The sequence below is a fragment of the Cynara cardunculus genome, assembly GCF_001531365.2.
Source record: "Cynara cardunculus var. scolymus isolate 2C chromosome LG 5, CcrdV1, whole genome shotgun sequence".
NCBI lineage: Eukaryota > Viridiplantae > Streptophyta > Magnoliopsida > Asterales > Asteraceae > Cynara > Cynara cardunculus.
In genome coordinates this window covers 10,660,179-10,674,849 of record NC_037532.1, presented here as the reverse complement: position 1 = coordinate 10,674,849, position 14,671 = coordinate 10,660,179, and the positions used below count along the sequence as shown (strand labels likewise).

At 35.7% G+C, this 14,671-nt stretch overlaps 1 protein-coding gene across 1 annotated transcript; it reads left to right on the top strand.

Annotated features, from left to right (window-relative positions):
• The first annotated feature begins 2,844 nt into the window (after window positions 1-2,844).
• Window positions 2,845-13,848, top strand: LOC112512803 (protein BREAST CANCER SUSCEPTIBILITY 2 homolog B-like). Its single transcript, XM_025118944.1, has 23 exons — window positions 2,845-3,056; window positions 3,393-3,548; window positions 3,711-3,863; window positions 4,687-4,836; window positions 5,357-6,094; window positions 6,164-6,394; window positions 6,477-6,601; window positions 6,691-6,839; window positions 7,603-7,725; window positions 7,925-8,125; window positions 8,196-8,277; window positions 8,371-8,421; window positions 8,505-8,580; window positions 8,686-8,797; window positions 8,879-8,950; window positions 11,135-11,336; window positions 11,410-11,592; window positions 11,903-12,045; window positions 12,111-12,173; window positions 12,244-12,451; window positions 12,517-12,684; window positions 12,765-12,812; window positions 13,801-13,848. The coding sequence occupies exons 1-23, from the start codon at window positions 2,906-2,908 to the stop codon at window positions 13,801-13,803; spliced, it is 3,588 nt and encodes a 1,195-aa protein (XP_024974712.1). The 5' UTR covers window positions 2,845-2,905; the 3' UTR covers window positions 13,804-13,848.
• The last annotated feature ends 823 nt before the right edge of the window (window positions 13,849-14,671 follow it).

The following is a 14,671-nucleotide window of genomic DNA, read 5'->3' as shown; positions in this document are numbered from 1 at the left end:
GCGTCACACGGTTTGCCACAATCTTATATATGCATAACGACACATTGGATTGAGCCGCAATCTTGGCAATTAATAAATCATATAATCACGTTTGAACCGTTTGGTGCATTATATTCGGGTGATCGTTTATTTGCAATTATTAAAAAAAATCTTACATCTTATAATTTATATTCTAAAATCAGTAGTATTTCATTTGATAAGCTATTAATAATAATTAGTGTATGGAGTAATTAAAGTTGGGTTTGACCCCTATTTTAGATGGTCAATTATCCCATACACGTTGTTGTGCACACACAATTAATTTAACTGTTGAAGACGATTTAAAAGTTGTAAACCCGTACTAGATAAGTTTAAACTTATGTTACAGCGAATTTTCACAAAAGGTAAGAAATGAACTCTACGTTTAGGAAATACTGCGACAATGTTGGTTTTACCTTTGGGACCGAACTTTGATATTCACGTTAGGTGGAATTCGACTTATTTTATGATTGAAAATTTGATAAAACAAAAAATCATCTGCAAGCATTTTATGATATTCATTATTTTCTTAATATTATTGGTGTATTAGATTTGGTTGTGCTTCAGGAATTATACGATATTTTAGGCGATAATAAAAACGAAACAATTCTTTTATCTGATATTTATTATCCAACAAGCCTTTTACTTTTAAATCAATTATTTATTTTGACAAGTAAGATACAACAATATGTATCACGATTGAGAAACGATGATTGCTTGAATGGAAGAAAAATTGTTAAAATATTTTTTAGAGATCACCTTTTCCTTTACATGTGCCGCGATGTTAAACTCGTAATTAAATGTTACCAGTGTTAAAGTTTTATTTTCAACCATATATTTGGCTTTTGGTTTAAATACGCATATTAATACTGATTTTTCACAAGAACAAATATGCAATAATCATTAATTTAGCAGTCTATTTGATCATTATAATTTTTTTTTGGCAGAAGAAGTGGACAATAAAACTTTTTAAGTCGTTTATTTTCTAGTTCTAGTGGTCATCGTCAAAACCGGAGGGAGATAATGACGAAATATCTAACGAGGTTCAAAATGAAACGAGTAAAAATCTATATTTGATATTGATTTGGGTGAACTAAATATGTATATGCGTACTAATTTTATTTCCTTTTCGTGTCGAAGATTTTGAAAATATTGATTTATTAGAATGGTGGAAACAAAAGCAACCTCAATTTCTGTTTTTGGCATGCATGTCCTGTAATATGCTAATAATCCAAGCTAGTACTGTAGCTTCGGAGCCGTTTTTCCTCTTAGTGGTAGAATCATTTCGATGAGGCGGACAAGACTAAGGGGGGAGTCTATGGAGTGTTGTGTATACTTGAAGGATTATTTGCATAACAATGAAAGAACTCAATGCATGACATCACTAAAGATGAAGCTTGAAGATGTGGAAGAAACCGAATAAACCATGAACCTATCAACGTTGTCAACTATCGACACCGACGACACTTACTCACAATTTGATGATGATGATGATGAACCCAACCATGATGAGGTTGAAACTCTTGACTTCAAAATGAATGAACTCTTTTCTAGAATTACATATTTACATTTATGTATTTCTAAATGTATGCTTGCTATCTAAGAATCGCTCCATGGATCTCATCGGAAATGTTTGATGCTTTTTATAACTTTCTAAGTATATTTGATCGAAAACCAATTACAAAATTATAATCAGTACGGATTTTTTAAGTGTATTTGATTGACCGACTTACATATTTTAAACTGTGTTAGAATAACATTTTTGTATTCTTCAAAAAAAATTATAAGAAAACAAATCAATTATCGGACTGAGTTGGACCGGCCCAAGACACAGACCAATTTTGTAACCGTTCTATATAAGCTTAACCGGGCTGAGCTGGACCAGTTACATGAAGAGAATTTGGGACCAAAACTGATTTTTAGGCATCTCTATAATCAACTAATGAACCCAATATAAAAGAATTTATTGCATTACAAAAATGATGCAAGAGAATATAATGATATTGAAAGTAATGCATAGAGTTCTATAAAGCAAAACTCACATTGCAAAACCAATGTTAAACAAGACAAGCAACCATAATCATTGGTTAAGAAAACTAATTGAACCAAAATCATTTATTAAGATCAAAATTCAGTAAGATGACAGATCAAGTCCCAATTATTACAACTACGATAATATTGCTTGGCGTGAATAACTTGTTGTATGCAAATATAATAAAATCAAAATGAAGAATATGCATTTTTGATCAACTAAAAACATCTTATTATAACGAGATCATAGTCACTTTCCAAAAAGCAATTTCAAGTTGTTGAATTAAGACCCACACTATATGAGATTGTTGATGATAAAGCTGATTAAAAGTAATACCTTAAATATAGATATGCAGAGCAGAGATAGAGTTGAACACCACTGATGGAAGCAACCTAATGCTGACAATCGAACTCTGTAGCAAAGATGGTCGTGCTACACAACAACAATGATTGAGCTTCGAAGAATCATAAGCAGTCGGGCCATGCACCAAGGAGGTCGGGCTATGACACCGACGACGGTCGAACCACATATCAACGACAATCGAGTTTCACATCAATGATGGAGAAGGATACCAGGGACATAGGGATGATGGAAGAAAATGATAAGTTTAAAAAGGAGGTCATTTTGGTAATTTATCTAGTATAAATGATTAAAAAATGATATAAAATACAATATAAAAAGAAGGAGGTCATTTTGTAAAACCCACACATTTGGTAAAGCTTAAATATTCCCGCCTTTTTAATTGGTCTCTCCATTTTCAGCTCAAAATTCGAAGAACAACAACATATCGTCGTCTCCTTCGATAAGCATACCCTCCGGAGATTAACGAATTGGCCGTTCACCTGTAAATGTGAAATGTCTACGTGGCAAGTTTTCTCTGACACCGGAAGTAATTTCCGGTGGCAATGTTCTCACGCAAAGGTCTCAAGTGAATCTCAAAAAGCCCCAGTTGAGAAACCTAGCTCTCCTCATCATCTCCCTTCTATCGCTGATATCTTGGTTCAAGGTATTATCTTCGTAAATCTCAAATTAACATCTCGAAAGTCGAATATTTATTGACTAGAGTTTTCTGGCCTAATATAAAAAAATTGTTAATGGGAGTTTAGTGTGCGATATTTTTCATAACAGTAGGATGAATTTGAAATACTGAATTGATACATATGAAAGCGAAAAACACAAACATATGTTCGTAAATTGGTGCATACGAGTCAATCTGATAGCCGATTTGAGTATTTGTATATAGATACAAGTATTGAGTTGAGTAGTTGAAGGTGTAAAATAATGGAATGAAACAAAAATAGTAGAATGTTGAGCGCTGTAGTATTGTTTGTCTCCAAAACAGGATATTCGAAACTATATGAGAATCAAAGTGATGAAATTGAGACCCAACCAACTTTCCGAAATGGATTGGGGAAGCCGGTTGCTGTGAAGCAATCTTCCTTAGCTAAAGCATCATCTATTCTTGGATATCTAGATGACGGAGCCACTGCAGATACAGGTTCTTTTGATTGATATCTTCTTTTAAGGTTGATCAGGTTCTTTTTTTTTTATATTATAACATAAGAATATTAGTTCTAACACTGGTTTGCTTATCTTCCCAGTAAGAATTGCATAAATGAATTTTATTATTAGGTGATGGAGTATTATTGTTTCGAAGCAGGATATTCGGAGCTAGAGGATAAGTCAAAAATAGTTGGCACCCCTTTCACATTTCGGACTGGATTAGGGAAATCAATTGCTATAAAGCAGTCTTCCATGGCAAAAGCACTATCTATGTTCGGAGGCCAAGACAATGATGCTTTTCTAGACACAGGTCATTGCCTACTTATTTAAGTTTTCAAATAACATTACATAAGCTTCACCCAATGCTTCTGAAGCCCATGATTCTTGGTGTGTTTGGAATGTATCTTTTTAATTCTTTACAATATTCTATTTAAGGTTAAAAATTGTCTCCTTCAAAAGAGCTGATGAAATTTGATGAGACTTACCTCAAGATTGTGACGGACTGATGTCTATTTTGTTCTTTGCTAACACCCCAAGAAATAGATGTGAAGTGACATTTTTGTGCTCGTCTAGCCTCGGTTGGAGGGGGCGTGTTGGAGTTCTACATCGACTAGACTTGGGACCATTTCTCCCCAATATATGACGAAACCTCCTTTCTATCCTCAAGGGCTCCTTTGGAGTTCCTTAGTCTATCTTGTATGTTCGATTCATTATTTTGCATTATGGGAAAAGGGGGATGCACTACATATGTTGCTTCAAATTTGAAGGATTTGAATCGAAGTATCTGAATTTGGTCTCAAGGAGTTCAATATATTTTGTTGAGATTTTTCAATGGCAAATATTGATGAAGTTTTCGGTATGCATATATTTCATTAGTTTTTACTAGTATAGGAGAACATATATTTATTTTGACTAATGTGCATAAACTTGGATATATCTTACTATCTACAAGTTCGATGAAGGAGTCAAGTACTAGTATACTGATACTTGGTTCTAATCTGGGTAGTTGAAAGTATAAACAGATTGAGTCTACCTAAAATGGTCCAAGTCCAACAAAATAATTGTATCATTTGATAAATATGAATACTCATACGAATATATTGAGTGCTGGACTATTGTTTGTTTCCGAACAGGATGTCTGAAGGTAAGTGAGGATGGCAATGATAAAGCTACAACTCCTTTGACATATCAGACCGGATCAGGGAAATTGGTTGCAACAAGGAAGTCTTCCTTGGAAAAGGTATCATCTATTCTTGGAGACCAAGATGATGTTGCTATTTCAGGTAATCCTTCACTTTTCTCTTCTGTTTATGGTCTCTCAGTGTGGTTTTTGGTAAGATAATGTATGAAAACTGATATCTATAATAGAGCCTCATTAGTTTGATTATAGTACTGGATGCTAAAATATGCCAAAGCTGTAAAGGTGACAAAGTAGATATAACATTCTCGCGTAATACATGTGTTAAGAGTTAACAAATTGCACCAATGAATATTGTATTAATAGGGTAAAGGAAAACTTACAACAGAAAATTGGGAGAGTTACTAGGAATTCGTGAAGCTAGCTCTCTCCATGGACCATGGAAAAACTTGAGTAATATCTGCATATTCAACCTCATACCAAACTAGCCAATTTATACTACAAGTTAAATATGACTTAATTATCCTTTTACTACCAAAAATTCCCACCGGCACCTCTGATGATGTAACAATTTCCGTCACTTATTTGACATTAGTGATCCTTCATATTTATTTTGTTTGCACTTATATTTTTGTTATAGTTATTGTCTTAATATGATTGGGCAGGTGGATCGGTTGGTCGAGATGATGGAAACAATTGCATGAATTCCATGTTCCAAACAGGGTCAGGGAAAGCTGTAAACATATGTTCAATGGGTCTCATTAAAGCGAGAACATTGTTAGGATTGGAAGAAAATTCTGATCATGATGAGACTTCCAAAGGTCTTGAACAATCAAGAGAACATGCAAATGTTGGTGAATTCTTCATGTGTCCATCTTCTTCAAGTCTTCCGATGACAAGTGCTGGAACTAACTTCCGGTTTCAAGATACTAAGTCTGTTCCGGTTTCAAAATTTAAATTTCAGTCTGGTGTATATGAAGGTGAAATCAAGGAAGTTGCTCAGCGTTCTGTTTGTTCTGCTTCTAGACCACCATCTATCAAGTTTTATACAGCTGGTGGAAGATCTGTGAAAGTTTCTGGTGATGCCTTGAAACGAGCAAGGAGCCTTCTAGGAGATCCCGACTTGGGGAATTTTTTGAAGGAAGGGGATGCAGGTTCTCCTGTATTTTCATCTGATAAGAACAGTAACTTTGGGGATAACATGTTGAACAAAGAAAATAATGTGTGTCCCTTTTTTAGTGATGGTACACAAAAAGCAAAAAATATGTCTAATAACTTCGTTTCCCCGGTAAGATCAACTTTATCTGATAAGAAGACAGCAATCAGGTTAGAAAATATAGGTCTGAGAAGTAATTTGATCAAAGAATTTGATGCAGTGGAACATGATAAGACTATCAAGCAATGTAATGATATACCATGTTCCTTGGTGCCTTTAACAGCAAATAAATCTCATGCAGTTGAGGGTGTAAGAGGGGCCTTGGTCGACAATAGTACCACTTTAGGTGTTTCCTCTGCAAGAAAGTCTTTGAGTGGGCCATTAGTGGATATTTCAAATACTATTGGTTTGCGTAGCGCTGACAACAAACAAGTCACAGGAGAAAAGAGAAAAGTGTCAAGTCGAAAATATACATCTCCATTTAAGAGGCCTCGGAATTCCAAATTTATTCCTCCATTGGACAAAAAGTCAACACTAGTTCCTAATGGTACTTCTAAATACAGTTTAGAAATTCTTACAAATTCGCTTCATAAGTTTCCTTCTGCATATGAAGCATTTGTTTGCATCAGGTACAATGCCCAAAACAACTGATGGATCATGCCGCAAAAGAAGGGTTTCCACTCTATACCCATTTCAGTTCCCTCGCAAGTACATCAAGGAGTACTTCGGAGAGCCTCCATCCTTTGAGAACGCGGTAGGTAGACCATAACCACATCCTTGCAATTTAGATGCAGGTTTTCATTTCAGCTCTTGACACAACTTGTAATGCATTAACGTCAATAGCTTGAGAACTTGCCTGAATGGTTAAGAAAGATAAATCCAGAGAATGCAGACAAACACATGTTTGAAGATGAATCTGGTTTAAAATGCTTTGGAGCGGATTCCTTCTTTCACATGTTGGCTTCATCAGGATCTTCAACTCTTTCCAAAGAGTAAGTAATGCATGCTTTCTTAATAACTTTTTTCTCGTACTATTGTCATCAAGATTGCATTCTTCTAGTTCCAAGAAGTTTAGAAACTTATAGTAGGTAGGCAATGTTGTCTTGTTCTTTTGTTGGCCAGTATGTTATTAAGTGCCTCTTACTAAGTAAACTCAGGCTTCCCCCCTCCCCCAATTACATTAGTGCAAATTTGGGTGCAATGTCTAAAGCCTCATAAAGTACAATCCAAGTGAGAAACTAAGTTATGGCTGCTAATGTATAGCTATTTTAATTTAGGGGAAGCTTCATCCTTGTCAAGATTGGGACATGGAGGTAAAACATAGGCATACACATGCTGATGAACATTTTCAGTAAGTGGATTGTATGATAAAGTGTCAACAGGGATGCTCCGAAGTACACACCTTAGAGATGGATACTTGAATTCAGGTAGTGAAAAGGATTAAAGTAAGTAAACTAGTGTGACCATCATTTGCCAAGGTGTATGATGTATCAAGTTGCTACATATGGAATGCTTGAGTCGGTGCCAAAAGGATATGGATCTTTTGTGTACATAAATTATCCATCTCCTGTTCTATGGTCTCAAGGGTTGCAGTATATCTCAGATATACAATATCACTAAGAGATTACTTCTTTTATTAAACACAGTTGCTTCATTTACTGAAAAAGGGAGGTTTTATCATCCATCAATGTATCTTATTCGGATGTGCATCTATGACTATCGTGAGTGTAAATTTTCTATTTTTTTTAACTGTAGGTGGATTGCGAATCATTACAGATGGATAGTCTGGAAACTTGCATGCTACGAGAGATGCTATCCTGCTAAATCATCTGGGAAACTTTTGACTGCTTCCAATGTGCTTGAGGAATTGAAATATAGGTACTTGCAATTTCTCTGATTAAAATTCTTTATCGACTGTCTTATTAAAAAGAGATATATTATGAGAAAAGGTTAGGAATTTTCTGACTTGCAAGTCAGACCTTAGGAACCTTTCAGGGAATAGGAGTGAAAATAATAGGAGACTTGTCTTTTGTTAAAATGCTATTGCCTCTGATATGCTATTAATGTTCTTGTATAGATATGAGAGAGAAGTTAACAATGGTCACAGATCAGCGCTGAAGAGAATTCTTGAAGGAGATGCTCTCCCTTCTTCACCTTTGGTACTCTGCATAGCATCTATACAGTTAAAGCGTGATGCAGAACTAGATACAGAGGTTATTTCTACGTCAAATGCCATTGACAGTTCTACAGTTACAAGCATAGAACTAACGGATGGATGGTAAAGAAAAATTCTTATTTTGGATTTGAATATGCTCTTCTTGTGGATGTTTGAGTTCTTTTTCTTTTAGGTACTCAGTGAAAGGTCTCTTGGATGGATTGCTTTTAAAGCAACTTGTTGCTGGAAAATTGTTTGTAGGACAAAAACTAAGGGTACTTGGCCATTCCCTAAACAAAATTTTCTTGTTCAATCACAATTCTCTTCTTAAAATTCCTTATTGCTAACTTATTAATTATCTTTTGAAGATCTGTGGAGCTGGTTTATGTGGTTGGAATGCACCTGTTTCACCCCTTGAGGTCAGTGCAAAATTAACCTTTGAATTCTAACCATGTTAATAATTGTTGTAACCAATAGGGTTCTATGAAAATTTCTTCAACAGGCATCAACGATGATTAGCTTATGCTTGCACATTAATGGGACATATAGAGCTCATTGGGCTGACCGTTTGGGATTCTGTAAGAGTTCATTATATATTGCGTAAATGAGCTGTCTAGTTTCACAATATTTGCTGTTTTCTCTTCTTCTGTTCTCATGCATGGTTGTGTTTGCTGTACTTCTAGGTAAAAGTGGTTGTATTCCATTAGCATTTAAGTGCATTAAAGGTTCTGGAGGGGTGGTTCCCAGCACTTTAGTTGGAGTCATCCGTATATACCCTGTTCTATACAAGGAAAGGTATGCTGAAGCTAATATATGATACTTTAAAACCTGGTCTAGTCTTTGACTCTGCTAGCTTTTGTTGTTTTTCACTTTCAGGTTAACTGATGGGGGTTTTGTGGTGAGATCAGAGAGGATGGAAAGCAAAAGGATGCAATTGTATGACCAGAGGTAAGTCTAGTCCATTAATTACATTATATCTTTTACTTCATTGGGTTTATGGTGCGTGTCTATTGTGCTTGTATGACCAGAGGTAAGTCTAGTCTACCTCTTGTGAACTACTCTTTTTTAGCTTCCCATGCTGCAATGCATCCAATCTTCAGAAGCAAAAGTTATTTAAAATATGACGCTGCTGAAGATATTTTAATTTTAGTTAAATCATGCCTTCTTCATATATGTGTGTTTATGATCCGACAAGGAAATTCTCAAGCCATGAGGAGTGATACTGGTTGGAAACCAAGGAAGCCATTGTTAATATATGAGCAAGTATGTTATGTGGATATAATTGCCATGCTATGGTGTACATGTGATAATAAAAAAATGGATTGTAATAATCAAATTAAGTTCAATTAGCATGTGATATGTGATTGTCAATCGTCATGCTGAATTGTACGAAGTCAAAAAGATGTCCAATGTAGATGACAAGTATGATGGAGAAGAAAGCAAGCAAATTTGGAAAGACAAAGACTTAAAAATAAGTATGAGGTTGATGCTACTAATGACCAATGATATGACGCATTTAGATATCTTGCAACCCTATTGCATGACAGAACATAAACTTCTATGATTCTATCGTCAAATTATTGGAGGTACTTCTACAAAAGGGATGGATATCAACTCGCCCTTTTGTTCTCAGTGTTGCTTTACATAATGACGCAATAATAAGGATGGAGCATATGATCCAACAAGAATATCTATCGTGGAACTTTCTAAGGGTATAAACAAAACCATATTCTTAGATATATGGGTCAGTCATGACTCATGTCAACCATATTCTTAGATATATGGGTCAGTCGTGTCATTTTGCTGTACAGTTACCTATAAGTCCTTAAACAAAATTGCTATTTACTTAGTCAATTGACCCCACTTTATACATCATTTTCTATGGTCATGGCTTGTGAAATGGTGGTTGTGATATTGTAAGCGCACTATTGGCAGTACAGCTGTAAGTTGCATGTTGAAACTTCAGTCTACTAAAGAAGCGAAGATGGTTTTGTTTAAGAATTTTCTGCAGCAAATAGGCAAGTAGAAACAGCACAGCATACTCTTCTGGATAGTCAGTGTAACTCAGCTTGCTAAGTATCCAATATTTTTTATGAGGACCAAGCACATACTGTGCAACTATCATTTTACCCTCAGCTTATTGGAAGAAGGTGCCCTGTGTTTAGAGAAATTATGGGTACTAATAATCCAGTCAAATGTCCACTGGAAGTATCGTTGCTAGTCTTTTTCATTTGGGGTGTCTGCTAAGATGGGCAGCATGTTGATTTCTTGGGTGTTGAATCGGCTTCCAAGTGGGAGATTGTTGACAGTTGACACGACAGGTTGACAGTTTCTATGTTTTTTTGATCAAATTTTATTCAAAATGCTAATTTACTAAAAGGCCACCTTTCCTGTCATTGTGTTTGTGTGGGTATGTGACCATTCATGATATATACGCTTCTTGTTGATTAGCGTTACATATACTGGACAAGTAAATCATTTTGCAATATGTTTTTCTAAAAGTCTTCACTAGAATTTGTATTTGACGCCCACGAGCCTGCTGTACACATGGTTTATTCTCTCTTGATGAATGAAATAGATATGTCGATTAGACATTCAGATGTGCATTTACGTGCAAACACTGACAGGGAAGATTTCAAAATTTCACTATACTGCAGTAGGTATGTACATATGTTCACTTTGTTTGACTGCTTCTTTAGCTGAATAATTGCCTCAATTCCAGCAATTTAAATAGAGAAAGGCTTACATGTTTCTAACTTCTGACAGCTGAATGTACTGCTCTGATTCTCAATCCTGGGATTGAACAAGATCTCAATGATGTATTTGGATTAACATTTATGGAATCAAAATGGAAAATTTATCCATGACCAAGTTTCCATTTTCAGAAGACCCATTTTCAGAAGACAACCAGACTGTTTCTCATGTTAATTCCTAATTTCTGTGCTTCCTGCTCACTTCAGCTTTTGGTTTTGCGATAAATGTTTGCATAGGGACATGCTTTGCTTTCTTAAAAGGGCTAGCATGGCTTTGATAAGAAAATACATCTATTAACCCATTTTGAGGATATTGTGGTCATTCAATTTTTGGATTCATGCCACCAGAATAGCAATGTTGACAGTTTATGTTAAACAGACGTTCAAGCATTGTGGAGGGTGTTATGTCCGAGTTTCAAAGGGGGCTCAAGAGCTTCCAAATTGATGATGAGCAAAATACTGGTGATGAGGGGAAAAAGATTTTACAGCTACTAGAAAAAGCTGCTGAACCGGAAGTTATGATGGCTGAGATGAGTTCAGAACAACTGACTTCATTTGCTACTTATCAAGCAAAAATTGAGGTAACCCTCTCTGGTGCTTTGCCTAATAGATGTTTGAATACAAACGAGTTTAAGGAATTTGGTTCTTTTGTAGGCAACTAGACAGTCAGAGATGCAAAAATCAATTGAAAAGGCGTTAGAGGAAGCTGGACTAAGTAGTAGGGAAGTCAACACACTCATGAGGGTGAGAGTGGTTGGTTTAACTAGTAAAAGCTACATTCAGAAGAGCTTCCCACAGCAGGGCTTGATAACACTATGGAACCCAACTGAGAAACAGGTGAATCATATTATCTAGTGTTATGTCTTCCAATCAAGTCTATGTTTAAACAGATGGCATTCCTAAAATTTCAAGATATTAATGAAAATAGCAGGAAAGAATCCATCTTGCAGAAGGCATATTTAACTTTAAGCAGTCTGCAAAACACAAACGAAGTGTTCTTCAAAAGACTAGGAGGGAGTCCCATTAGGAGAAATCCGTGGTCGGATAAATGAATACAAATACCCCCAACATAATCTTTTGTTTTACATGTTAATTTTTAGCTGTATCTTGGAATTTCTCAAGTAGAGTTACCTTATTGTTGTTGCAGCAATTGGAGTTGGTTGAGGGGCAAGCATACGCTGTTACCGGTCTTACACCAATTAACTCTGATTCAGATACTATTTATTTGCGTGCTAGAGGTTCTACAACCAAATGGCAGCCATTGTCTCAGTCCATGAGCGACCAGTTTCTGTAAGTTCCCATTTATTCATCTTTTTCTGTCATATTTTATCTATCTAACAGAATTGTTTTTTCAGGCCCTTCTTTAGTCCTCGAAAACCAATATCATTATCAAAAATGGGTGGAGTTCCCTTCTCCAGGTAATTTTCGCTAAGGATCATGGAATCTGCAAGAAAATAAAGTCTAAATTCAATTCTCATGATTTTTCAGTGAATTTGATGTTGCTGCATTTGTTATCTATGTGGGTGAGGTGCATACATCGGCTCATCAGAATAGGCAATGGGTTTTCGTGGCAGACGGCACTAGTATTTCTCATCCACACGAGCTGTCAGATGCTTTGCTTGCCATTAGCTTCTGTTCACCATCTGTTGACTGCGATTCCACTGTACCAATCAACTACAATCTTGTAGGATCAACGGTATGTCGTCTTGTTTTACAACTGAGGGCATACTTTTAAGCAACTCTTACCAATTTCTGCTGCAGGTTGGCTTTTGTAATCTCATCAAGAGTGCCAAGGACCAGACAAATCACATATGGTTGGCTGAAGCGACGGAAAACTCTACATACTTTCTAAGTTATGATTCTACTAATTCTCAACACTTAAAAACTGCAGCTGCTTCTGCTGATCAATGGGCAAAAGCTTCTAACCTGGTACATTTGAAAACTTTTGTGTTCCATATCATAATTGCATTATTTGAAGAGCATCTTATTGCAATATATTCCAAATGCAGATGATTGAGAAGCTAAAGGGAAAAATATCATCTATCGTTGCCAGAAAGGTATAGCCTCTTTTCACCCCTGCTTATTTTACTCTACCATCACAATGCTACTAGCATAATTGTGAACTTTTGGCAGCCCAATGACTGCTGCTAAAAGTTTGTGCATGCACCATGTAGTTTTCTTTCTCTTTTTGGATAATTGTGGTTGTCCGGGCTAGCTTGAGCGCATCTCGGCTAATCCCATGTGGCCATGAAGTCAACAGCCCTAAGGGACTCATACCTGTGGCCATAGGGGGCAAACCCATGGCCTTACCAATTGAGCCAGCTGTAAGGATTTACTTTCCCTTTTCTCTGTTTACGGGTAATGGTCCTAATCGAGAGAGTATATGCCAGTAACTGTCTAACTAGAGGAAACCAAACTCAAATTCTTGTGTGATTTAGGCTCTTTTTCTTATAATCATTTGATATTTTGTTGGACCGAAATGCATGAATAGACAATGAAGTTTTGTCTTGGTATCTATTTGAAATAACGGCTAAGAATCATGTGAGAAAAAGAGTTAAGATGAGAAGCTTAAGAAGAGATCTGAACCCTTGATCACTTTTAATCGCATGCCCTCCAATGAATTGCACTTTAGAAGGAAATTGATCGGATGCATCTCGGTGCACATCATTAGTGTTGACATTCAATTAGGATTGATCCAGGGGTGGAGATCTTTTCTTACGCTTCTCATCATAACTCCCCTTCTCACCTGAACTCAACCCTTAATGTAACAAATAATTTTTTATCTCTCCATGTAACTAAGTTTCAAAATTTTCAATATCGTAACCGTTTTGACCATCTGAGATTGTAACATTTGACGATACGGATGTTAAGTTTATCGTCCTCTTTGCTATAACCTTTTTGTAAACATTGCATAATTTGTAAATGGGTCCCCGAGTCATCAAAATGTTACAAGATGAGCAGGTTATTGGTCAAAATGGGTACAAAACAGGAAATTTTTAAGTTCGAAAAATGATTATTAATGAATAAAACCTTTTGATCATGCAGTAAATTGCAAGATCAAGTTTTGATGGATGGATTTGGCATTTCTATCTTTGAAATCGAGCTACCTATAAATGGGCACAGAAACTTGGGCTTTTTGGAACATTCTTTTGTAACTATTATTCGTGTACATAGATCGATAGTAGTGTTGTAGCTTTTTTTGTTAATAGTATCATTGATAAGAATACATGGTTGTTTAACGCATTTGCGTAACAGATAAGATGCTTTTGGAATGCTGTCATTCATTTTAAAAAAACATCAGGTCATTTTGTTAAATAATCCCATTCATACATTGTTGCTAACGAAGGCACTCTTCAATAACATAACCATAACTATTATAACACTTTGGCCCGTAACAAAAAAAAAGGACAAGAACATTGGTAACAATATTGTTAGTTTGTTTCGTCGAGGATAAGTTGTGCAGTTTTTATTGTACTTTTTTGTAATCTGTATATGCTATTTGACCACGGGTAGAGATCAAAGATTTGAGAGAGGGCAAAAGCTGGTTACGACCGGTCATAATTGGTCTCGGTGTAGAAGCCCCACGACTTACCTGTGGTATAACCTATCTCAGTTCTTGAAGAATGAGTTTGATATATTGAATATGGTTGAACAAAACAGAGAGTCGGAGATCATTGTTTCATATTTTGCTTGATTTTTATATGGAATAAATAGAAATAGAGTGGGATAAAGTGGAATAGAGATGTTTTACCCAACCGTATGGAACGGGCCGGAACAAGTTTATATTTTAACAATATATCCTTAAAATAAGATATAATTCAATTTTGAACTATCAAAAATGTCTCTTTTTTACTTTTTATATATTCTTTAAATTTTATTATTGTATTTTATTCTACTTTAAACTTTCACTTTAGTA